The 24,123-nt window shown below is 38.3% G+C and overlaps 1 protein-coding gene across 5 annotated transcripts in view; it reads right to left on the bottom strand.

Annotated features, from left to right (window-relative positions):
- PPP3CB (protein phosphatase 3 catalytic subunit beta) overlaps positions 1-24,123 on the bottom strand; it is a 55,736-nt gene that overhangs the window by 5,447 nt on the left and 26,166 nt on the right. For 2 of the 5 annotated variants that reach the window (XM_028151322.2, XM_008145379.3), the window contains exons 10-12: positions 13,535-13,612; positions 3,943-4,027; positions 3,188-3,285 (exon numbers count right to left, since the gene is read on the bottom strand). In XM_028151322.2, coding sequence (XP_028007123.2) covers positions 3,188-3,285; positions 3,943-4,027; positions 13,535-13,612 — 261 coding nt within the window. Of the gene's footprint in view, positions 1-2,236; positions 2,844-3,187; positions 3,286-3,942; positions 4,028-13,534; positions 13,613-24,123 lie in introns of those variants that run through there. The other 3 variants (XM_008145381.3, XM_028151320.2, XM_054728708.1) reach the window with 2 other exon arrangements.

Below are 24,123 nucleotides of genomic sequence, written 5' to 3'. Positions count from 1 at the left end.
CTTTTGAAATTGTTCTATGGGCTTTAAATTTGATATGTAAAAATGTTTTCTAGGTCAAATGATAATCTCTGTCCTTTCCTGAGGCCTCTAAATGCTTCTAAATTCTTTGTAGAATACAAAATAGCTTATCATACTCAAAGCTGCATAACATGTCAAACTTGAATGTCAAACTTAGAATTAAAAGTTAATTTGAAACTTGAACACTGAAGTGAAAAGAAAAAGATGTGATAATTGCAAAATTCTATTTGAAAGGCACTATTTTTCTTCTACTTGTTTTCAGTTTTATAGACCATCTTGACATGGCCTTAAAAAGTTTGAGTATAGTGCTGTCTCAAATTGTGTTCCACAATATTATACAAGATAAATGATCAAGAGGAATTAGACATTACTAAAAACAGAGATGGCCATATATTTTCCCATATAGGTCTTAATGAAGTTAGCAATAAAGAGCTAGCTCTCAATCAAATTTCCATGAAGAAAATGCACAAAAAATATATTAAGTACTACTCCAATAGAGTTGTGCAGTTTGTAGTAACACTTGAGAAATATCACAAATTAACATTAAAGTTATTGAGAATACAATTTTTATTTTCTGACAACAGAACTGAGATCTTAGAATTTAAAAATTTCTTTTTGCAATACTTAATTTCCAGTTATTCAGATCAGGAAACGTGTCTACTAAAATTTAAAATGTTAGATTTAAAATGTTAGATAAGCTTGTAAAAAAAAAATTGCAGCTTTTGTATGAGTTTTATGATTTGTTTCAAAATAAGTTAATCTTATGCTAGGGAAATCACTTCAACCAAATGGTCAAACCACTCTATCAAGAGCCATCACTGGCAGAACTAGGGAGCTATCTAGTTTTCCAAATTGGACCTCGTTAGCTCAGCACCAACCAGTAACTCATTCTATGCTGGGAATAGACAGTTCCTTCCGTAAAGTTGTCTTTCAAACCTTCCCTGAAGCCCCTAGCTGGTTTGGCTGAGTGGATAGAGCATTGGCCTGCGGACTAAAGGGTTCTAGGTTCGATTCAGGCCAAGGGCACATGCCCGGGTTTCGGGCTCGATCCCTCCCCCGACCCTTCCCCCCCGGAAGGGGCGTGCAGGAGGCCGCCAATTAATCATTCTCTCTCATCATTGATGTTTCTATCTCTCTCCCTTCCTCTCTGAAATCAATAAAAAATGTATTTAAAAAAACACACAAACAAAAAAACAAAAATCCTCCCCTGAAGTTGGGGGTGATTTCAAAGTTGAAAACTGAGCTTCAGGCTGCATGCAAATTAAAAAAATAGAAGTGACAACTGCCAACAAAGCACAAATTAGCAGGTGCTAATTGTGAAACCTGAAAGAAAGGATGATTTATTTATGTATGAAACCCTTCCAGTTTTCTTTTTCTTTTCTGAACAAAGAAGGGGAAGGGTATAACATTTTTCAAGCTATTAAAATTCATCCTTTTTCTATTAACACTGTTACAAGTTTTATTGAATGTTTAAGATTTTAATTTGTTTCAATCAAATTCTTTTAGTTCATTTGTCTAATGTTTACAATATAATAAAAAATGGAGGGCAAGGGATATAAAGAAAATAAAAGCAGATTTGTAAATAAATAAAAAAAGAAGACCTCATCCAGAATAAAAATTTGAAACTACAATTTCAAAACATAGCTGTATTTCTCACACATGCCAGTGGTGGTAGCAGACAACACAATAACACATAAAATAGAACATAAATAGGCTACAAGTAGAAATTATTTGTCTACAGAAAAAATTATTTTTATTTATTTATTTAAGCATTTATTATGAGACTGAGTGAAATGAAATTGTGAAAAGCCAATCTAATTTAAATTTATCTTAAACTTTAAATTAAAATTTTGTTTTTGCTTTAAACATTTCCTAATTATAACACCAAAAAGAAATTGTTAATCATGAAAACATCAGATTTGTTGCTGCCCGTTTTAAAAGAGCAGTGACCCTTGGAGGGCTGTCAAAAGTGGCTACAATAAAACATAAATTAAGCTTTCATATTACATTTTTTGCTTTCCAACCACAAGGGAAAGAAATCTAGACTTTGAGTTACTGTGCATAGTCTATAACATTCACAACACTCTCGTCTATTTAATCTGTAATGGGCTTTCAAAAAGTTAACCCAGTATTTTACACAAATATTTACTAAAAAAAAAGGAAAAAAAAAAGGTGTTTTTTTAAATATAAAATATTCAATGAGCCAGATTACAGGAATGCTTTACGTATAATTCTTTTTATTTTCATGCAAAATAAAGGCACACTTAATAACACCCTTTCGATTTTGACTTACAGGATTTAAATTTAACCCCTTATAACAATGACTTAATATCTAATGTTACATTCATGTTCAGAATGCACAAAGTGCAGCAACGGAATGCAGCAAACTTCAAAACAAGGTGCTACAAAGTTGCTTCTACATCAAAAGGCAGACAAGTGCCTGATAGAGTAGTTTAACATACTTTTACAGACATACAGCTAACCTAAAGAAAGACAGACAGATTTAGGAAAGCAGCTACATCTGCAGAGGAAGGAAACAGCATGTTACAGACAGTTGATTATACATAGAACATTTGACAAACACCACAGAAAACAAACTTTGGCATCATTTACCAGGGTACAAAACCTTGCACAAATCTTTTAGCAAGTAAGTGCATAAGTAATGTTCTGGGCCCAAGCATATTATTAATTCTAAAATTAAGTATCTGATAATAAAAGCATAGTCGAATACAATTATATAAATTTTAAAAAAATAAGAAAGTTGAAATTACATTTCCATTTTAGTAATATAGCATATCCTAGATTCACATTCTGAAACTGGGGCTCTTAAAAGAAAAGGGTGCATTAGATCGATAAATAAATAAATAAATAAACAAACAAATAAATAAATAAAGATTTCAGACATTATGATATGAGCTGCTCCCATATCATTTCATGAAAAGCTGAGACTATTATTTTCAATTGAAATGAATACTCATTGTCAATTTTCTGCCCTGCGCAGGTTATTCATCAGATACTACCTATCATATAGTATTCCACCTATGTCAGCTGCTGAGACAGGAACTAAAAAGCAGAAGGAATTCCCTGCATGCATTATGTGTATTGTTAGCAAAAGAGTGAGGTGTGCCCCAGTCCATCTGAGGCACAGCAAGTTGCATAACATCATTACCACTTTGCAGGGTCTGCCGTCCTCCAGCCAACACTCCACTAGGCAACATTCCTGTGGGAGTCAGACCCTTGAGTGTCAGCACACTTTCACTCTCCTCCCTATAGCAGAAAGATATAACAAACATCAGAGACATCCAATAAGTTCTTAGTTTAAAAGAGAAGATGGGCCCAGATATAGCCCATGTATAGAATTTATGATGTGCATTACTATTACCATATTTTCCTCAATTGCAAGATATACATTTTCCCCTATTCTAAATGCTTCAGATATGAAGTTGTACCTTACTACTGAGGCATATATTTTTTTTTCTGAAAACCTTTATTTAATATATATATGGTAAGGTTTATCATCAATGGGACTGATCCATTCATGTGTACCCTTCCTAAATGAGCCCCAGGAAGACAATTTGTAGCTCCAACAAAAGGGACTTCTTATACAGATGAGCAAGTTCATAAAAAAAAAAAAAATACTCTAAAAAGTGCCCCCTTCCTTCTTAGCTTGCTTTAATTTTCAATGTGTAGATTCTTTATCACAAAGGACAAGAGATACCAAAGGTGAAGAATAATCATCACCAGGGTCAAAAATCCTAGTTCCAAAGGGACTTGTGTTCCCCTCTTCAATGTGTAAATGCAGAACTTCTTTATAGGGAGAATACTACTATATTGCTTTTAGATGTCAAACAGGACACTGCTTGTTAACAAAGCACAACAAAAATAATTTCTCGGAAACAAATAATTAGAAAAATGTATCATTACCTGAGAACAGAGAAGACTCTTGCCATCTTGCCAATTGCTCGAATTTTGTTTCTTATGATTTCTTTCCGAGCGGCAGCTGAACCTACTTTCAATGGAATAAATAAAAACTCAGGTTTAGGACATTCACTTGCACCATTCTATTAGCCTGTTCCACACTCATGTGAACCAACACCAGGCCCCCTGCCACCAGCTCACATGGAGAAGACTAGATAAACTCATGCCAAAAAGCTTCTTACTCCTTTAATGTTTAGCTCAGCATTGATCTAATACTGGGATCTGATACAGATGAAAATGAAAAGTAATCCATAAACTTCATGACTCACACACTACTGAATAATTAATAAAACGGCAATGGGAAAGAAACTACAACCCAACCTGTATCACAAATGACAAAAAAATGATAACAACCCTACAGTCTTTAATTCTCATGAGAGCCAATGGCATGCAGACTAACAGATAAAAACTGGTAGTAGCCTGTAGTTTTCTGTTTAACTATTATAAAAGCCTTTGGCATGCAGGCTGGAAATATCTCATTATACTATGATAAAATAAGCTTCCTTGCTCTCTAAAAATAATGGTATGAAGCCACTATTACGCAGGTGACCCAGAACCGAGGGCCACACCAGGCATTTCAACAATGCGCATCTCAACCTCATAAACTAGGTATCTCCTAAGGTCATGCAAATATATACAAGTTCTTGCATCCCTAGGTGAGTATGACACAAGGAGAGTGAGCAATGAGAAAAGACTCCCTAAAAAATATCTAAAGGATCACTAATGCTTCATTTCGTTCTTTTATTTTTTCTTTGTTTTCTTTCTCTCCTTCCTTCTTTCCTTCCTTCCTTCCTTTTGAGAATTTTTATGACTTTATTTGAGCCAAAAATGAGGACAATTGCTGAGGAGCAAGATCTCATATGCTCTCTAATGCTTCATTTCTAAAGGGTTAGCTGTGCTGTCTATCACTGATACAGAAGAGAACATACCAAAATAACTGAATATTTAGCTGATGAAACACTAAAAAGAACAACATCAATCTCAGTCCTGTCATCTCATATACAGCATCTAGAATCACTTGGGACCCAAGAGTGTGGTTTCTTAGAACTGTGCTTCAGCATGATGAAAACACACATAGGGAAGCACCATGGTTGAGGAGAAAGTTAAGGAAAGCTTAAAGACACTGGACCAAAAGGGGCCTTAGGTATACAACAGTCTGAACAATCATAGTCTTCTGGGCTAGAGCAACTCATTTAAAATTCAAGCATCCCACAAACATATATAATTAAAAACTAAGATGATGACTGGACCTTACTGCAAGGAAACAGAAAAGACATCCAATTTCAAAGATGAAAACAAGACACATTTTAGAGAAAATAGGCTCCATGACCATCTTTATGGTGCTATAAAGGGCAATATTATGAGTACTGAAGCTACAGCTTTTACAAGTCCAAAATGGTGTTGGTACCATGGCACCACAGGTATTTTTAAGATGAAATAAAATGAAACAAAACAACAACAAAAAACTAAAAGTCTCAGAATTGTATATTAGAATTTGAAAAAACATTAAAGATATTGCAAAGTTCAATCTCCTCATTTTATAGACAAATAAATCAAGTTTACTAAGTATTTTATCCAAGGATATAAAGTAAGTCTGATTCTCCTAAAATAAATTAATATATACATTTTGTTTTAAAATTGACAAAATTTTTAAAATAGCTAGGAGAGGGGTATGGAGATGGGGGAAGATGGCTGTAATGAAGTATATTGAATTTTCAGTCTTAATTTATATACCTGTAAAACTGAATGCTATGTAAACTACAGATTTCAAATTTAAAAAGTCACTCGAATATAAACGCATTGTACAAATCAGGATTTTAAATCAGTCTACAAACACATCATGCATAATATTAAAGTAAATGCCCACAGTAAAATTACTTCGGGGAATAACAGACAATCCAACACCCCTAATCATGCAGGGAAAAGTACAAAACATTACAAATAAGCAAAAGAATGAAATTTAAAAACAAGAGGAATGAAAAAGAGGGGAAAATATTTCCATGCACAGAAAGACAGATATCTTGGAATATGACTTCTAAAAACATCAAATTCTAACATAGATAAAACTTAAACTAAATTTTCACAAGGCCCAAGAGGACTCTGCATAAATAGTACTCAATGAATGTGCTGACTTACATGGACATGAGGACAACTTATGAAGTCATATTTCAAAACAATGTTACTCTGTCTGGTCTGTACCTTTTTTATTGCCATATATGAGCCGTTCTTCAGATGGAGAGTCCAGAAAAAAGGAAGTGAATGATGGAGAAAAGGTGGTTGAGACAAATAAAAAGATAGAGATTTAACTTGGCAGTGATACTGAAGAATGAATGTAGAAAGAGAGAAAAATGAAGACCCTCATATTTGAAACTTGAAAAATGTAGTATTGTAGGATGTGGTAAATAAAAGAGGGATGCCACTGTGTAGAGCTCTAAAGGAAAGATTTCTTAAAAGATATATGTTCAGAAGAAATTATGGACAGAATGAGTATAATATTTGGTGAAAGTAGACAAATTAGGGACAAAAATACATGTGAAAACACATAAGACTGATAAAAGACTGTGCTAACAACAATTGCACATTTATACTGATACCCCTAAAGAAATGTATCACTCATGGAAGTATGTTAAGTGAAAGGTAATGACACAAATATGATACAAACTCATGTGGTTCTTCAAGGACACCAACATCTGCAAAATCTGTAGTATATACAGAGAAATGTAGGTAACTTTATTAACTACCTCAGTGGAAAACCTCACCCACTCCCAATGAAGGAAAGACTAAGCCTCCCGCACTTCATAATAACAGGAGCACACAATTTCTTGAATCTGAATTGTAGAAACTTTGCTCATACTCAGGATCAATAGTATGTGCTTTTTGTTCCTAATAGAATCTGAAAGTTTGAGGGACATCTTTTTGCAGAAATAGTAACAGACTGTTTCAAAGCAAGTAATAGCTCTAAGAGTAGGCAGCAGAGATGTTTCATCTGGGCTTTCCATATCTTCCATTCTAATGCTGAGTGAGATACATGATTCCAATTATAGGAAATGCAAAGTTTTAGTTTAGTAAAACTATAGTACATATGAGTTATGTATTTTCTTTACCAAACTCAAGATATCACAGAAATCAGTGTTCAAAAATTCTTTAACGATTAAATAATACCTCTAAAATGAATGCTATGTGCATTTATACATGCAATGTTTATGCAAATATTTGACTTAACAATAACCCCATATACATTATTAAACAATACAGAAAACCAAAGACTATCACTTAAAAAGGAAAATAATCTTATTCCTTCACCCAATTTCAAACCTGAATATGCAAAAATTTCTCTTTCCTTCCTCCCACTGGGAAATCTCCAATCTTGCTCTCTCCCTTTTCCCACAGAAAAGCTAAACCCTTACAGAAATCCCTGCCCAACCAAGTTTTATTTCTAAGTCGGATTTCTCCCCAGGCCCAGTCCATAGGATGGTTCCACTGCTGAATAGAAAAAGGAAGAGAGGACAGAAGACATGCTATCATGGTGAAAGGAAAGAAGAAAAGATGGACAGAGTTATGGGAAAGAAATGAAGAAATATGAATAAGAAAGAAAAATAAACCTACTTCCCGAAGCTCTTTTCCCTATCCCAGCCCAGTATCTATCCTAATTTTCTCCCCTTTTCCTCATTCCTCAGTGTTCTTCCTCCCCTAAACCACTCTCATCCCCTCATGCAGACTCTAAGACCCATACTCTTAAAATTTTCTTGGAGTCCTTGCTTCTAATACTTGAGTATAAAGGTGAAAAAAAGGAATTCATTATATTTTCTTATAGAAACACTGTCATAATAGTGCTACCAATTTTTTAAATTACTTAAGAGTGGGAAAGAATCTTCATCCTCTCTATTATTCCCTCAATCTACAGATGAGAAGATCCTGAGAAGTTAGGTAACTTTTCCAGGATTACACAGCTAGTAGTACAATGGTAGCTCTGAGACACCTGACCCACTGATCCTTTCCACACTGCCTATTTAATAATCAAATGTGATTCATCCCTGGAGTGTAAAGATGATATAACAAGTGCATGAATAAGCATAATTTATCATTGACAAGGAAAATATTGATAAGACACATTAAATCTCAGAACTATAATACTAGTATTTTATTTCCAATCGAATTCCCAAAAAAGATTTAGTGTCTGTATTCATATAAATCATAGGTATTTAAACCACATACTATCCTAGATTTAACCAGAAAACTTTTTTCCTTTTTATTACAGGAAGAGGACTGAAGCATTACCTATCATTGCTCCTATTTAACATACTATTAGCAATATTGATATAATTTTTAAAGAATAAAACGAAAAGGGAACAATACAGAAAATAAATAATATCAGCTTTTTGCAAATGACTTATTTTTAAGAGAAACAAAATAAAAATTACCATAGGAAATAATTTTTCTGATCCAAGCTGTTGAACATTAGATAAACCCACAACTATGTAATTACTTTATACACAGAAAATTACGCTCAGAGATAACCAGTTATAATAGTAACAAGAATATAAAATATTAAAGTATTAATTTAACTTGAAAATAATAGATTTTTTTCAAAGGAAAATGGTAATTTTAAATGGAATAATTATGTGTTAAATATATTAAATAGAGTTATTATAGTAAGTGAACTAATTATATAGAGCAAGAGAGCTTGATCTTAGTTTGGAAAACTAAATTTTTTTTAAACTTCCTAGATTTAGATAGTTTTATATTGTTTTTTGTTAATCCTCACCCAAGGATATTTTTCTGTTGATTTTTAGAGAGAGTGGAGGGGGAAGAGACAGACAGAAACATCAATGTGAGAGAGACACCTCAATTGGTTGTCTCCCGCACGAGCTCTGACGAGAGCCAGGGATAGAACCTGCAACCGAGCTATGTGCCCTTGACTGTAATCGAACCCATGACCCTTCAGTCTGAGGGCCGACGCTCTATCCACTGAGCCAAATAGGCTAGGGCTAGATATAGTTTTAATATAATTCCAATGAAAACTCTTACTAGGTATTTCACAGAATTTGGCAAATTAACACAAAAATGTATCTGAAAATATTAGTGGGCTATGTACCAAAAATTATTTCAGTCATTATATCAATACCTATAACATTATGAAGTAGTTACCATTATCTTCATTTGGAAGATAAAAAAATTGAGGTTCAGAAAGGTTAAGTAACTTGCCTGAGGCCACATAGCCATTATAAGGAACTAGAATCTGAACCCAGACCTAGCCTTAAAAAGGTGGTAGCAGAACAGGGAAAAGAAATACTTAATTAAAACTATTTAAAAATTGTATGGCCCGGCCAGCATGGTTCAGTGGTTGAGCATCAACCTATGAACTAAGAGTACACGGTTTGATTCCTGGTGCGGGCACATGCCTCGGGTGTGGGCTCGATCCCCAGTGGGGGGAATGCAGGAGGCAGCCAATCAATAATGATCACTCATCACTGATGTTTCTATCTTCCTCTTCTCCTTTCCTCTCTGAAATCAATAAAAAAAATGTTTTTTAAAAATTGTATGGAAAAGACATATGAAACATGTTAAAATTAAAAACTTGTACATAAACATGAAAAAGAGAGATAATCAAAATAAGGAAAAATTAATATTATTCAGTAAAGCTCCCCCAAAAACCTGACATAATTTATTTTACTCTAACAAACTAGAGAGAAAAAAAGCATATCTCTGCCTGCCACCAACAGATGGCAATTGCAGACACTGCACACAGACACTTTGAACAGACGGGCTTACAACAGGGTTTAAGAATCAAACCTGGATAAAAAAGTGCAGGTTTGAAACCAAGATGGCGGCATAGGTAAACATCTAAACTGCTGCCTCACACAACAATTTCAAAACTACAACTAAAAGACAAAACAGACATCATCGAGAACCACAGGAAGGCTGGCTGAGTAAAAATTCTACAACTAGCCGAAACCGGTTTGGCTCAGTGGATAGAGCATCGGCCTGCGGACTGAAGGGTCCTAGGTTCGATTCCGGTCAAGGGCATGTACATTGGTTGCGGGCACATCCCCGGTAGGGGGTGTGCAGGAGGCAGCTGGTCGCTGTTTCTCTCTCATCAATGTTTCTAGCTCTCTATCCCTCTCCCTTCCTCTCTGTAAAAAATCAATAAAATATATTTTTAAAAAAATTCTACAACTAGAAGGAAAGAGAAAAGCACACTGAGACTCAGAGGAGCTGCAGGAGGCAGAGGTACTGAGATGCGTGCACGGAGAGGACTGGCAACTGAGTGCGTGGCTGGCTTTCTCAAGCGGGAGGGAGACAAAAGCTCCCGACTGCACTGAACTCCAGTTCCGGGTGAGACTCTGGGGACCCAGACTCATTCCGGGAGAAACTGGACTGTCTGGCAGCGGGCAGAACTCGAGGGCGGCTTTCTCTCAGAGGTGCTTGCAGCGATTACCACGGGACACTGAGACACAGGGGCCTCTTAGGGCAGGGCTGATGGGAAACCAATGCTATCTGCTCCGCCCTGAGACTCCGCCCCATTCAAGCTGAGCACAGAGGCTTTTGTAAGTCTTCTCCCATAAGGGTGTCTCCAGCACAGAAGTTCTCCCAGCGTAGACACAGCTGATCCTCACAGCCAATTGGCCTGGAGGTCAATTCCTCCCAGTGATACCAACAACAATCAAGGCTTAATTACAACAAGACTGTGCACACAGCCCACAAAGGGGTGCACCAAGAGTGTCTACCTCAGGTAACTGGGGAGGCTGAGCCACTGGGCCCTATAGGACACCTAGCACACAAAGCCGCTCTATCAACTCAGGGAAGCAGCCAAAATGTGGAGACAAAGAAACAGATCACAAATGAAAGAAATGGAGGAAAGCAAATGACTGGATATAGAGTTCAAAACCACGGTTATAAGGTTTTTCAAGAATTTTATAGAAAAGGCCGATAAATTTAGTGAGACCCTCGAGGATAGGAAAAAGGACCAACTAGAAATTAAGCATACACTGACGGAAATAAAAAATATTATACAGAGATCTAACAGACTAGAGCAGTGATGGCAAACCTATGACACGCGTGTCAGTGCTGACACGCGTAGCCATTTCTGATGACACGCGGCTGCTAAGGCGGCCGCATGCCGAGGATGAAACATTTGCTGCTCCTGAGGATGAAACATTTGCGAAATAATGTTTTTTCCTCAAAGTGACACACTACCCGAGTTATGCTCAGTTTTTTGGAGAAGTTTGACACACCAAGCTCAAAAGGTTGTCCATCACTGGACTAGAGGATCACAAGAATCAAGTCAAAGATTTGAAATACAAAGAAGCAAAAAACACTCAACCGGAAAAGCAAAAAGAAAAAAGAATCCAAAAATAGGAAGATAGTGTAAGGAGCCTCTGGGACAACTTCAAGCATACCAACATCCAAATTATGGGGGTGCCAGAAGAAGAGAGAGAACAAGATACTGAAAACTATTTGAAGAAATAATGACAGAAAACTTGCCCCACCTGGTGAAAGAAATAGACTTACAAGTCCAGGAAGCGTACAGAACACCAAACAAAAGGAATCCAAAGAGGACCACACCAAGACACATCATAATTAAAATGCCAAGAGCAAAAGACAAAGAGAGAATATTAAAAGCAGCAAGAGATTAACAGTTAGTTACCTACAAGGGAGCACCCATACGACTGTCAGCGGATTTCTCAACAGAAACTATGCAGGCCAGAAGGGAGTGGTAAGAAATATTCAAAGTAATGAATAGCAAGAACCTACAACCAAGATTACTCTACCCAGCAAAGCTATCATTCAGAATTTGAAGGGCAGATAAAGAGCTTCACAGATAAGAAAAAGCTAAAGGAGTTCATCACCACCAAACCAGTATTATATGAAATGCTGAAAGGTATTCTGTAAGAAGAGGAAGAAGAAAAAGGTAAAGATAAAAATTATGAATAACAAATACATATCTATCAATAAGTGAATCTAAAAATCAAGTGAATAAAAAAAATCTGATGAACAGAATAAACTGGTGAATATAATAGAATCAGGGGCATAGAAAGGGAGTGGACTGACAATTCTCGGGGGGAAAGGGATGTGGGGGGTGCGGGAAGAGACTGGACAAAAATCGTACACCTATGGATGAGGACAGTGGGTGCAGGTAAGGGCAGAGGGTGGGGTGGGAACTGGGTGGAGGGGAGCTATGGGGGAAAAAGAGGAACAACTGTAATAATCTGAACAATAAAGATTTATTAAATTAAAAAAAAGAATCAAACCTGTTTGTAAATAGAGAAATATCAAAATAGTTTTTACTCAGATTTTACTTGATAAGGGGTCAACTGAAATGGATGGTTTACACTGTTAGAAAAGTAGACAGTAATTTCTTCCCTTAACTTCAAGGAAATGTAAATTAAGCCAACTATAATTTCTTTCTACATAGCTACCAAGCAAAATAAGTAAAAATGAGCAAAATCCAATGAGGTGGGCCTGTGGAGAAATAAGATTTATGGATTCATTGCTAGAAGCACTTCATACTGGTTCAATTCTTCTGCAAAGTAATCTGGAAATTCATAGCTAAAATTTATATTCTTTATTCTATAACTTTCTTCCAGAAATTTATTCCAAGAAGGAAAATAAAACTATTGTACTAATATGTTTACTCATAATAAAGATAACTTAGTTACTCAAATGCCAAAAAATATGAAATTAACTATGAAAACTATTATATATTAATATACTTAGAAATAGTTATTAAATTTTACCAATATACAAACCATGTTTAATACATGGGAACAATTTATGTACTGCTTATAACTATGAAAAGTATGCTACAACAAAGATATGAAGGGATATGGAAGAAAATAAAGTTTTTAGCTTATAAGTTATTTATGTCCTTATTTACTCAGTGAATTAAGTTTAAATAAATATTTAAATTTAAAAGTTTAAAATAAAAATTTCAAAACAAAAATAAAAGGAATTGTTTCTGTGGTTTTAATTTATACTACAAATGCACATTAGGTACATAGGCTGATTGGCTTTCATAAGAACTAACAACCATGTACTGGTATAACTTTGTTCCTATGGAAAATATGCTTTCTGAATCTCAAACTAAACAAACATGTGATTTCTTAGAACATAACCACTCACTCATAAGTTGGGACAGCCTACCTTTATTTTTGGAAAGAAGTAACAACAAAATTCTGATGCACGAAGCAATATTGTGCCAATAAAACAAAGAGCATTTTTATCCTTCCTTCTCTAAGCAGTGTCTATATTCATGAAGAACCACATCCTTTTACACCTTCAGTTTTCCTTTCCTTCTGTTCTTTCTTCCAAATTCTCCTTTCCCCAAAATTTACCTTCTTCCCCATACAAACAAAAATAAAATCATTAAAGTTATTTTAAAATCTTAAATAATATCTGAAAAAGTGACCATTACTTATCAAATAGCATAGTAATTTGAGATCAATGACTATATTTTGCAAAAGAGTGTGTACTAAAGCTGGCAGTTCAAAAGATACCATTTCACAATGAAAAAAAATAGTAAAATGAATAATCATACCATCAAACTGGTCTTCACCTTCAGTCATCAGTTCATCATCAGAGCAAATACTCAGAACATTTACCAACATTTCTGTCACTATTCCAAAGGAAAAAAAGAAAACACAAAGTTACACATTTACTGCTTGTATTCAACTGTCTACATATGTATACACAGCAACTATTTATATAAATGGTCAAATGATTAACACTAAACTAACACATTCTGGTAGTAGGAATGTCAAAATTAAAAGACTTAAAGGCTTTCAAAGTGAAAGAAATTCAATGGATAACAACTCTGAGATTCTTTATGGAATAAATTTTTAGGTCTCTCAGGGGAAAAAAAAGAAGTCCTATAGAGATAAAAAAAAAATCTACATATATACATTTAAATTCTTCATTTATGGATACAGCATTAAGGAGTACGAAAAACATCATAGTACAGTTTCACTGTTGCAAAAAAGTCCTAGGACTCAATCTCTTTTTTAAAAAAATTTATTTATTTTAATTTAAATTCTTTATTGTTTAAAGTATTACACGTATCTCCTTTACCTCCATTGACCTCTCCCCAGAGGACTCTTAAAATCTGGCTCCAACAACTCTCCTGAAACTTAATTCTTAAGATTATCAATGACTATCTAACAACCTGAACCCATGATTTGTTCTTAGGCTTAATCTACCTTTACCATTCTATATATTTTTCTCTTGGTTTCCAGAATTCTACTCTTACGGTTTTTCTACCTTTAGACTATCCCCTTCCCCGCAAATTTGGATATTCTGAAGATTCTCTCTGCAGTCATGTTCTTTTTATATACTCAAATTTCTTAGTGATTCTATCTACTACTATATAGTTTAAAGTATCAACTTTTTTAAGACAATTCCAAATTCTGTATCACCAGTCTTGACCTTTCTTTCAAAATGGATTTCCTTGCTGGTTTTATTGGCAACCATCTTAAACTACTTGTATATTATCTGTTTCCCCTACTAGAATGAAAGCTTCACGAGTGCAGGGTGCTGTTTTGTTTGCTGCTGTATCCCCAGAGCCTAGAACAGTGGCCTGGCCCATGATAGGCATTCAATAAATATCTGACAGACAAGTAAATAAAAAAAGAAAGGTATAATAAATTTCAATAAATAAATAAAAATGTCTATTCAATCTTCTGATGGCACCTAGAAATGGACAGCTCTGGGATTCATATATAAAAGTCCAATCCCTACTCTCCAAAAGCTTACTAACTACTGAAGAATATGTATGCATGTATATTATATATGCATGCCACAGAAGAGTGATGAGCACAGCACTGTGCTGTAAGTATATACAGGTATGCCAAAGATATGCTAGGGCAGTGGTCAGCAAACTGCGGCTCGCGAGCCACATGTGGCTCTTTGGCCCCTTGAGTGTGGCTCTTCCACAAATTACCACGTGCAGGTGCGCACGTACAGTGTGACTGAAACTTCGTGGCCCATGCGCAGAAATTGGTTTTCAGCTCTCAAAAGAAATTTCAATCGTTCTACTGTTGATATTTGACTCTGCTGACTAATGAGTTTGCCAACCACTGTGCTAGGGAAAGGAAAGCTTTTGGTAAAAGAATCATGAAGTAGGGGTTTACCCAGGCAATTATGAAGTAGGAGTTTACCCAGGAAAGGGCAGATAAGACATTCTAAAACAAAAGTTAGAAAAACATGAAGTAGTCATATAGATCAATGGAATACAACTGAGAGTTCAGACATAAAACCTCACATTTAAGATCAATTGATTTTTGACAGGGATGCTAAAAAAATTCAGTGGGGAAAGAATAGTCTTTTCAACAAATGGTGTGAAGGAACTGAATATCCACATGCAAAGAATGAAGTTACACATACTTACCACTTCACATCATACACAAAAATTTACTCAAATTGGATCAAAGACCTAAATATATCTGACTAGAGGCCCGGTGCATGAAATTCGTGCACTGGAGGGGGGGGTGGTCCCTCAGCCCAGCCTGCACCCTCTCCAATCTGGGACCCCTCAGGGATGTCTGACTGCCTGTTTAGGCCTGATCCCAGGATTGGGCCTAAACTGGCAGTCAGACATCTCTCTCACAATCTGGGACTGCTGGCTCCCAACTGCTTGCCTGCCTGCCAGCCTGATCACCCCCTACCCACTCCCCTGCCAGCCTGATCAATGCCTAACTGCTCCCCTGCCAGCCTGATTGCCCCCAACTGCCCTATCATGCTGGCCCGATCACCCCCAACTGCCCTCCCTTGCTGGCCCGGTAACCCCCAACTGCCATCCCCTGCTGGTCTGGTCACCCCCAACTGCCCTCCCTTGCTGGCCCGGTAACCCCCAACTGCCATCCCCTGCTGGTCTGGTTGTCCCCAACTGCCCTCCCCTGCTGGCCTGGTCACCCCTAACTTCCGTCCCCTGTAGGCCTGATCCCCCACAACTGCCCTCCCCTGCTGGCCTGATCACCCACAACTACCCTCCCCTGCCAGCCATCTTGTGGCGGCCATCTTTGACCACATGGGCGTGGCCATCTTGTGCGAGGGCGTGAGGGTCAATTTGCATATCACCTCTTTATTATATACGATAAGGGACTTGCATCTAGAACATATAAAGAATTTTTACAACTAAATAATAAAAAGACAAATAATCCATTAAAATGAATAAAGAATTCAAATAAACATTTCTTTTTTTAAAATATACTTTTATTGATTTCAGAGAGGAAGAGAGAGAGAGAGATAGAAACATCAATGATGAGAGAGAATCATTGACCGGCTGCTTCCTGCATGCCCCACACTGGGGATCAAGCCAGGAACCCGAGCATACGCCCCAACAGGGAATCAAACCATGACTCCTGGTTCATAGGTCAACGTTCAACCACTGAGCCATGCTGGCTGGGCCAAATAAACATTTCTTCAAAGAAAATATTCAAATGGCCAATAAGCACATGAAAATATACTCAAAATCATTATTCATTAGGAAAATACAAATCAAAGCTACACTGACAGATAACTTCATATCCAATATGATGGCTATAATAAAATGATAAATAATAAATAAGAGTTGGCAAGGAAATGAAAATATCAGAACTATTATACACTGCTGGAGGGATTGTAAAATGGTACAGCTGCTTTGGAAAAGAGTTTGGTCAATGCTCCAAAGGTTAAACATCCATATGACCCAGCAATTTTACTCCCAGTTCTATACCTAAGAAAAATGAAAACATATGTCCATACAAATACTTGTACACAAATGTTCATCACAGCATCTATATATATAAAAGCCAAGCAACTGGAACAACTGGAACAACCACTATGATGTGCACTGTGGCTGGCCCCTGCCCCAGCCGGCCCAGCCCTGATTGGCCCCCATCGGGGCAGGCCGGCTGGACCCCACCCGTGCATGAATTCATGCACCGGGCCTCTAGTTATTCATAATAGTCAAAAAGTGTAAACAACCAAATGTCCATCAGCTAATGAATGGATAAGCAAAAAGTGGTAGACATACAACAGAATATTATTTGGTCACAAAAAGGAATGAAGTACTTATTCATGCTACAACAGGAGTGAACCTTGAAAATATTATGGAAAGAAGCCAGTCAAAAAGACCACATATTGATTGTATGATTCCGTTTATATAAAATGTTCAGAATAGGCAAATCTATGCAGACAGAAAATAGATTAGTGAATGCTTAGGGCTGGCAAGGAGAGGTGGGGGGAAATGAGGAGTGACTGCTAATGGATACAGCGTTTCTTTGAAAAATGATGAAAATGTTTCAAAATTTATTGTGTTAATAGATGCACAATCCTGTGAATATAGTAAGAAAACATTGAATTGTACAATTTGAACAGGTTAACTGTACAGCATATGAATTACCTCCATGAAACTATTATGAAAACATACAGAAAAAGTGTGAAGGCATGAAACTTAAAAGAGCACAACACATTTAGGAGATTGGCTGTTCTGTGCTGTGTTATGGCTGGAACATAGAGAATATGAAATAGAAAGGCAAGAAATGAAGCTAAAGAGAAAGTAGGGAAAGTCCAAAAATCTTGTGTGACAGGTTAAAGTTTATCTTGAAAGCTACCAGAGGGAGAGGAAGCTGACTAGTGACATAAAGGATGTTTGAGTGCTATTAAGAGCCCAGCTAGCCCAGCTGGAACGGCTCCGTGGTTGAGCATTGACCTATGAACCAGGAGGTCACTGGTTCCATTCCTGGTCAGGGCAAATGCCCACATGGCAGACTCGATCCCCAGTAGGGGATGTGCAAGAGATAGCTGATCAATGATTCTCTTTCATCATTGATGTTTCTATCTCTCTCTCCCTCTTCCTTCCTCACTGAAATCAATAAAAATAAAAATTAAAAAAAATATATGTATATATATTTTTAAGAGCCCAGCTAATGCTAGAAATCAAAGGGTGGTACCTATTTATATGGCTGTATAAGTATCTTCAGCAGTGCTCTATACCCTGGCTATAAGAACAGAGATAATGGATGGCTGGACTTTACTGGGGCTGAGTTATAGGACAAGCAAAATAGAAAAACAAGAGATAAAGGAGTTTGAGGGTGTACTAAGAAGGAAGAGAGGGAAGGAGGGCTCTGACTAAAAAGAACAGACATGGTCAAAGGCTTAGTGATTCCAATGAAGCTTATATAACCAGAATGAGGGGTTGCTAGAATAACAGGGGTTTTCATCAGAGGGTGCTAATGATAGTGTCATATCATTATGATTCAAATCATCCAGGTTATCTTTAACCATTTCCTCCCCTTAAACATGCATTAATGTTAAGTCTCACTGATTCTACTTCTACAGTTCTTGCAGTTCTCCCCTGCTTTCTATTCCTAATCCTACCAGAGCTTCATTATGTTTCCATTTGATTCTTGATGTACCTTCATAACAGGTCTCCCAACCTTTAGTCTTCCTTCCAGTCCATTTCACCAAAATAATTTTTCTAAATAACTATCATGATCATATTCGGTTTCAATTGCTTCCCACCATTTATTAAAGTTCCAAATTCTCTGTATGGTGATCAATAGCCTCATGATCTAGTCATGACTTAGCTTTTCATTATTTTCCTCTACTGTCCTCCATACATCTTACCAGCTAATCAAACTGAACCCCTCAACATTTGTCAGTGACCTTATGCTTTCTTGCTTTCAGATTCAGGTTCAGGAAGTTCTCTTACCTAGAATTCTCATGCCCATATGTACCAGCACAATTCCACCATTCTTCAAGTCCCAGACCAATGATACCTTAATCCCTCTGACAGATATAATCTCCTTTCTCTCTTAATTGCTATAAAACTCATTTTGTCTAAGACTGCTCACTGTATTATATTTTACCATTATTTATGTAACTTAAATCCCTTATTAATCTGCAAAGACCCATATCTTACTTTATTTTTGTATCCTAAGTACCTTGAATAAAACAGTTTCAAAAAACATCTGGTAAATGAATAAATCTTACAAGTATGACCTTCTATGGAAGACCACAACATAGTGAATCCTCTAGAACAGAGGTTCTTAAATTGGAGCCAATAAACCCGAGGGAACTAACCAATTGAATTCAGATCTATGAGCGTCCTGAAAATGTTATGTGTATGTACAAATGTAAGCATATTTGCACATGAATTTTTCTGGGTCAAAAGTCCCTAACTTTCATCAGATTCTCAAAAGGGTTTTAGCTCAGCCAGTGTGGCTCAGTGATTGAGCATTGACCTATGAACCAGAAGGTCACAGTTCGATTCCATGTCAGGGCACAGGTTGAGGGCTTGATCACCAGTGTGGGGTGTGCAGGAAGCTTGATTCTCTCTCATCATTGATGTTTCTCTCTCTCCCTCTCCCTTCCTCTCTGAAATAAATTCTTAATGGTTTTATATCTAAAAATTAATGTTTGTGCAGTTACCTTAATCTAAAAAAGAGTCCTTACTATAAACGTTTTTCCATTTTCTAAAACATTTACAGATACAAAAAAACCCAGCTGAGATTTGATTCAAAATATCTGAAGTGTGGGATGGGGAGCAGTGAATGGGAATATAAATGACACAATACTGGCCATGATAACTGTTGGAGTAATTGGTTCATGGGAACTCATCTTATTAGTTACTTGGCCTTTGTACATGATGGAAATTCCAACTTTATTTTTTAATGAGGAAAAAAAAAGCCCCAAAAGGTTAAAAACACGGCTTGAATCAAACTTTAGGATTAAACCAGCCTCTCAGGAAAGCTCTGGCTTACGTTAGTTGCTTCCCAGGAACTAGACCAAAGTCACACTGGCTTATTTGAAGTAGAACAAATGAAACATCATTTGCTGCTTTCCATACCAAAAGAAAAGTTTTATTAGAATCAAGAAGTAGTTAGGCTATCTAAACAATTAACATGCATTAAAATGGAAAAATATGCAACAAGTTTGAGAAACTTTTCTTATTGTGCTCAACATCTAATCTAATAATAGACAAATATGCAAATTGACCATACCTCCGACACACCCACAAGCCACGTCCACCATCCAATCAGAGCGAGCATGCAAATTAACCCAAACCAAGATGGCTACAGCCACAGAGAGCAAGGTTTCCTAGGTAACAGAGGAAGCCAAGCTTTCTGCCAGCCTTTGCAGGCCTAAGCCTCCACTCAAGCTACAAAGTTTCAATTATAGAAGGTAAACAAATTCAAACAAATGGCGGCAGAATGGAGCTTGAGAGAGCAGGCCAGGGTTGCCGCCGGCAACAGGGGAAGCAAAGCTTTCCACACACCCTGGCCGGGCCCACCCGCTTAAGGCAACAGAGTTTCAATTATAACCCCAACACAAATGGCTTCGGACCTCGGAGGGAGCCCCAGGCTTGGCTCTGCTCCAGGCTACAAAGTTTCAATTGTAGAAGGAAAATAAATTCCAGATACCAGGGCCTCCGCTTGCATTGCCAGGGGGCGTGGCCGGCCTGCAAACCACCACAGGCCCCTCGCTCAGGCTGCCCCACGCCCCCAGGGTACCCCACCCTGATCAGGGACACCCTTCAGGGCAAACCAGCTGACCCCCACCCCTGTACCAGGCATCTATCCTATCTAATAAAAGAGTACTATGCAGATTGATCATCACTGCAACACACAATATAGCTGCCCCCATGTGGTCAAAGATCCTGCCCTCATGTGGGCACAAGATGGCCAGCAGGAGAGGGCAGTTGGGAGGCACCTGGCCTGCAAGGGAGGGCAGTTGAGAGGGATCAAGCCTGCAAGGGAGGGCAGTTGGAGGTGATCAACCCTGCAGGAGAGGGCAGTTAGGGGTGACCAGGCCAGCAGAGGAGGGAAGTTGGGGGCAAACAGGCTGGCAGCAGAGTGGTTAGGGGATGATCAGGCTGGCAGGCAGAAGCGGTTAGGGGCAATCAGGAAGGCAGGCAGGCAAGCAATTGGGAGCCAGCAGTCCTGGATTGTGAGAGGGATGTCCCAGATTGGAGAGGGTACAGGCTGTGCTAAGGGACAACCCCCCTCCATGCACGAATTTCGTGCACTGGGCCTCTAGTTGTATATAATATTAAATTGTAAGCTTCACATTTTTATTTTTATTTAATATTTTTATTGACTTTTAGAGAGAGAGGAAGGAAGAGGAAGAGAAGCATCCATCAGCTGCCTCCTGCATGCCCCCTACCAGGGATCGAGACCACAATCCAGGCATGTGTTCTGACTGGGAACTGAACCAGCAATCTTTTGGGGTACAGGATGACGCCCAACCAACTGAGCCACACCAGCCAGGGCCTGAGCTTCACATTTTTAGAAAGGCATGAGTAATTTAGAGCAGATTCGTAGATACAACAAAAATGGTCAAGATAAATACTTCCTGATCTTATAATAGACTAGAGGCCCGGTGCATGAATTCGTGCATGGGTGGGGTCTGGCCGGCTGGCCCCAATTGGGGCCTATCAGGCCAGGCCGGCTGGCCAGGGGGAGGGGCCGCAGGCAGTTGGCTGGCCAGCCCCACCCACTGATAAAACTCCAGGGACAATTTGCATGTTAGCCTTTTATTATGTAGGACTAGAGGCCCGGTGCATGAAATTTGTGCATGGGGGGGGGGGGGGAAATCCCCTCAGCCCAGCCTGCACCCTCTCCAATCCAGGACCCCTTGGGGGATGTCCGACTGCCGGACATTCCTCTCACAATCCTGGACCGCTTGCTCCTAATTGCTCACCTGCCTGCCTGCCTGGTTGCCCCCAACTGCCCTCCCCCTGCCAGCCTAATTGCCCCTCACTGCCTCTGCGTGCCAACCTGATCGCTCCTAACTGCCCCCGCTGCTGGCCTGGTCGCCCCCAATTGCCCCCCTCTGCCAGCCTGGTCACCCCTAACTGTCCCCCCTGCCAGCCTGGTCACCCCCAACTGCCGCCCCCTGCTGGCCTGTTCGCCCCTCACAGCCCTCCCGCCAGCCTGGTCGCCCCACGCAGCTTGCTATTCAATTGTTTGGTCATCCCTCTCTAACCCCCCTGCTGGCCTGGTTGCCCCATGCAGCCTGCTTGTTCAGTCGTTTAGTCGTCCCTCACTAACCCCCCCTGCCGGCCTGGTCGTCCCATGCCACCTGTTGTTCAATCGTTTGGTTGTCCCTCACTAACCCCACTGCTGGCCTGGTCATAGGCAGCCATCTTGTGAGGGTGTGAGGGTTAATTTGCATATTACCTCTTTATTATATAGGATAAGATGATTTAGAGTGGCAAAAGAAAGTCCTGGATGTTTTGGCTCAGTTGGTTGGGGCATCATTCTGTACACCAAAAGGTGGCAGGTTTGATTCCAGGTCAGGGCACATGTCCAGGTTGTGGGTTCAATCCCCAGTCAGGGCCCATGTAGGAGGCAACCAATTAATCTTTCTCTCTCTTTCTCTCTACCCCTTCCTCTCTCTAAAAGAAAAAATTAGAGTGGCAAAGAAGAACAAAAGATCACCTAGTAGCAGACTTCAAATGTAGAAATACTGATAGAAATCTGTTCTCCATCTTCATTTATGAGAGATCAACAGAAAATAGATGAAATTTTCTCATCTTTCTAAAGGAGTTAGACTACATGATTGTTAAGTTCATCATGAGCTCTAAAATTCTGTGATGTCCTGGTGTTTTGGTCTTTTTTTTTTCCCCTTTTTTTTCTTTGATGTCCTGGTTTTTGATAGATACATTACTTGAGAAAAACTATTCTCAACTATTTCTTTCCTTGTTTAAACACGTATAGCAAAACATTTAAATTAGGTGTAAATATTTCCTTATTGTGAAAGCATTAGAGAATCAAATTAGAATTTATAAAATATCCATATTCCTTTTACTTTAGCCTTCCTGCTCTCTCTATCCCACATTCTACTGATATTATTCTATATAATAAAAGCCTAATATGCTAAGTGTCCGACCATTCTAACATTTGCTATGACGTGCACTGACCATCAGGGGGCAGATGCTCCAACTGGTAGGTTAGCTTGCTGCTGGGGTCTGGCCAATTGGGACTGGGTGAGACGGGTCGGACACGCCCTGGAGCCCTCCCGTGGTTCCTCCCCAGCCCCGATCATGCACTGGTGGGGTCCCTCGGCCTGGCCTGTGCCCTCTTGCGATCCAGGACCCTCAGGGATGTCGGAGAGCTGGTTTTGGCCCGATCCCTGCAGGCCAGGCTGAGGGACCCCACTGGTGCATGAACCCATGCACCGGGCCTGTAGTATTAGAATAGTTGAGTTGCAGTCTAGCTTGGAGATAGGAGAATGAGCAAGATGAATTCTTAAATTACTTTAGCCTGATGATGCTATGATTGAACTATTTCTCATATACCAAAGATAGAAGGTTATAGTGTAATGCATCCCTTGCACCTAAGCCCTTTACTGGCCCCCTTCTCAAATGCTAAAGTGGGTAATTCTATCTCTATTAATTTAATGCTGACCTATTAAGTAACTGACAAAGACTGAAGGCAATCTAAAAACAAACAAACAAATAAAAAAACACCTGTTTGACATGAACGGTTTAAGTATTAACTCTAAATTTTAGAACCAAAAATTGCCAGCAGAAGTACCATATCTAAAACAGAAAGAAACATTTTCTAACATGAAAGAGGTGAGAAAAAAGAGAAGGTTATAGAACAAAATGTTTTCCAATCATGTCTGTACTCTCATACTCTTCCACATATGGAAACTAAAGCATTGCCTTGTGGAAAAATTAACACAAAACTGGAAAAGGAGAATGTGATAAAGTAAGCTTAAGAATTCTATAGAACAAGAACAAAATATAGAAACAAAACTTAAATAGCATTTATGTTCTCTTTAAAAGCCTATTAAGTATATACCAATAGATATCCTTCTAAATTATTAGAGAAGCACCACTAAAATTGCATACATACATATTTTTATATGAAATATTAAGTTAGAACCTGAATTTTTCTTTATTTTTCTCAGAGTACAGAACTGCTATAAAATGACTAACATTGCCCAAAACAAGGCCTATTAAATTCTCCCATGAATTGCTGTGACATCTCCAAAATTGTTGTTAAAACATACAACAGTGTCTTTTACAAAGCAAAGCTATTCCTCTACACCTTCATAAAAGATTTAAGCTAAAGAAAAAAAGATAGAAAACCCAACAGCTGAAGACAACATTGGGCTATTTATAAGTCTTCTCCCAATCCC

This window comes from Eptesicus fuscus, chromosome 17 (genome assembly GCF_027574615.1).
Source record: "Eptesicus fuscus isolate TK198812 chromosome 17, DD_ASM_mEF_20220401, whole genome shotgun sequence".
Lineage (NCBI taxonomy): Eukaryota > Metazoa > Chordata > Mammalia > Chiroptera > Vespertilionidae > Eptesicus > Eptesicus fuscus.
The sequence above is the reverse complement of the archived record's forward strand: the minus strand, read 5'-3'. Positions and strand labels throughout refer to the sequence as shown.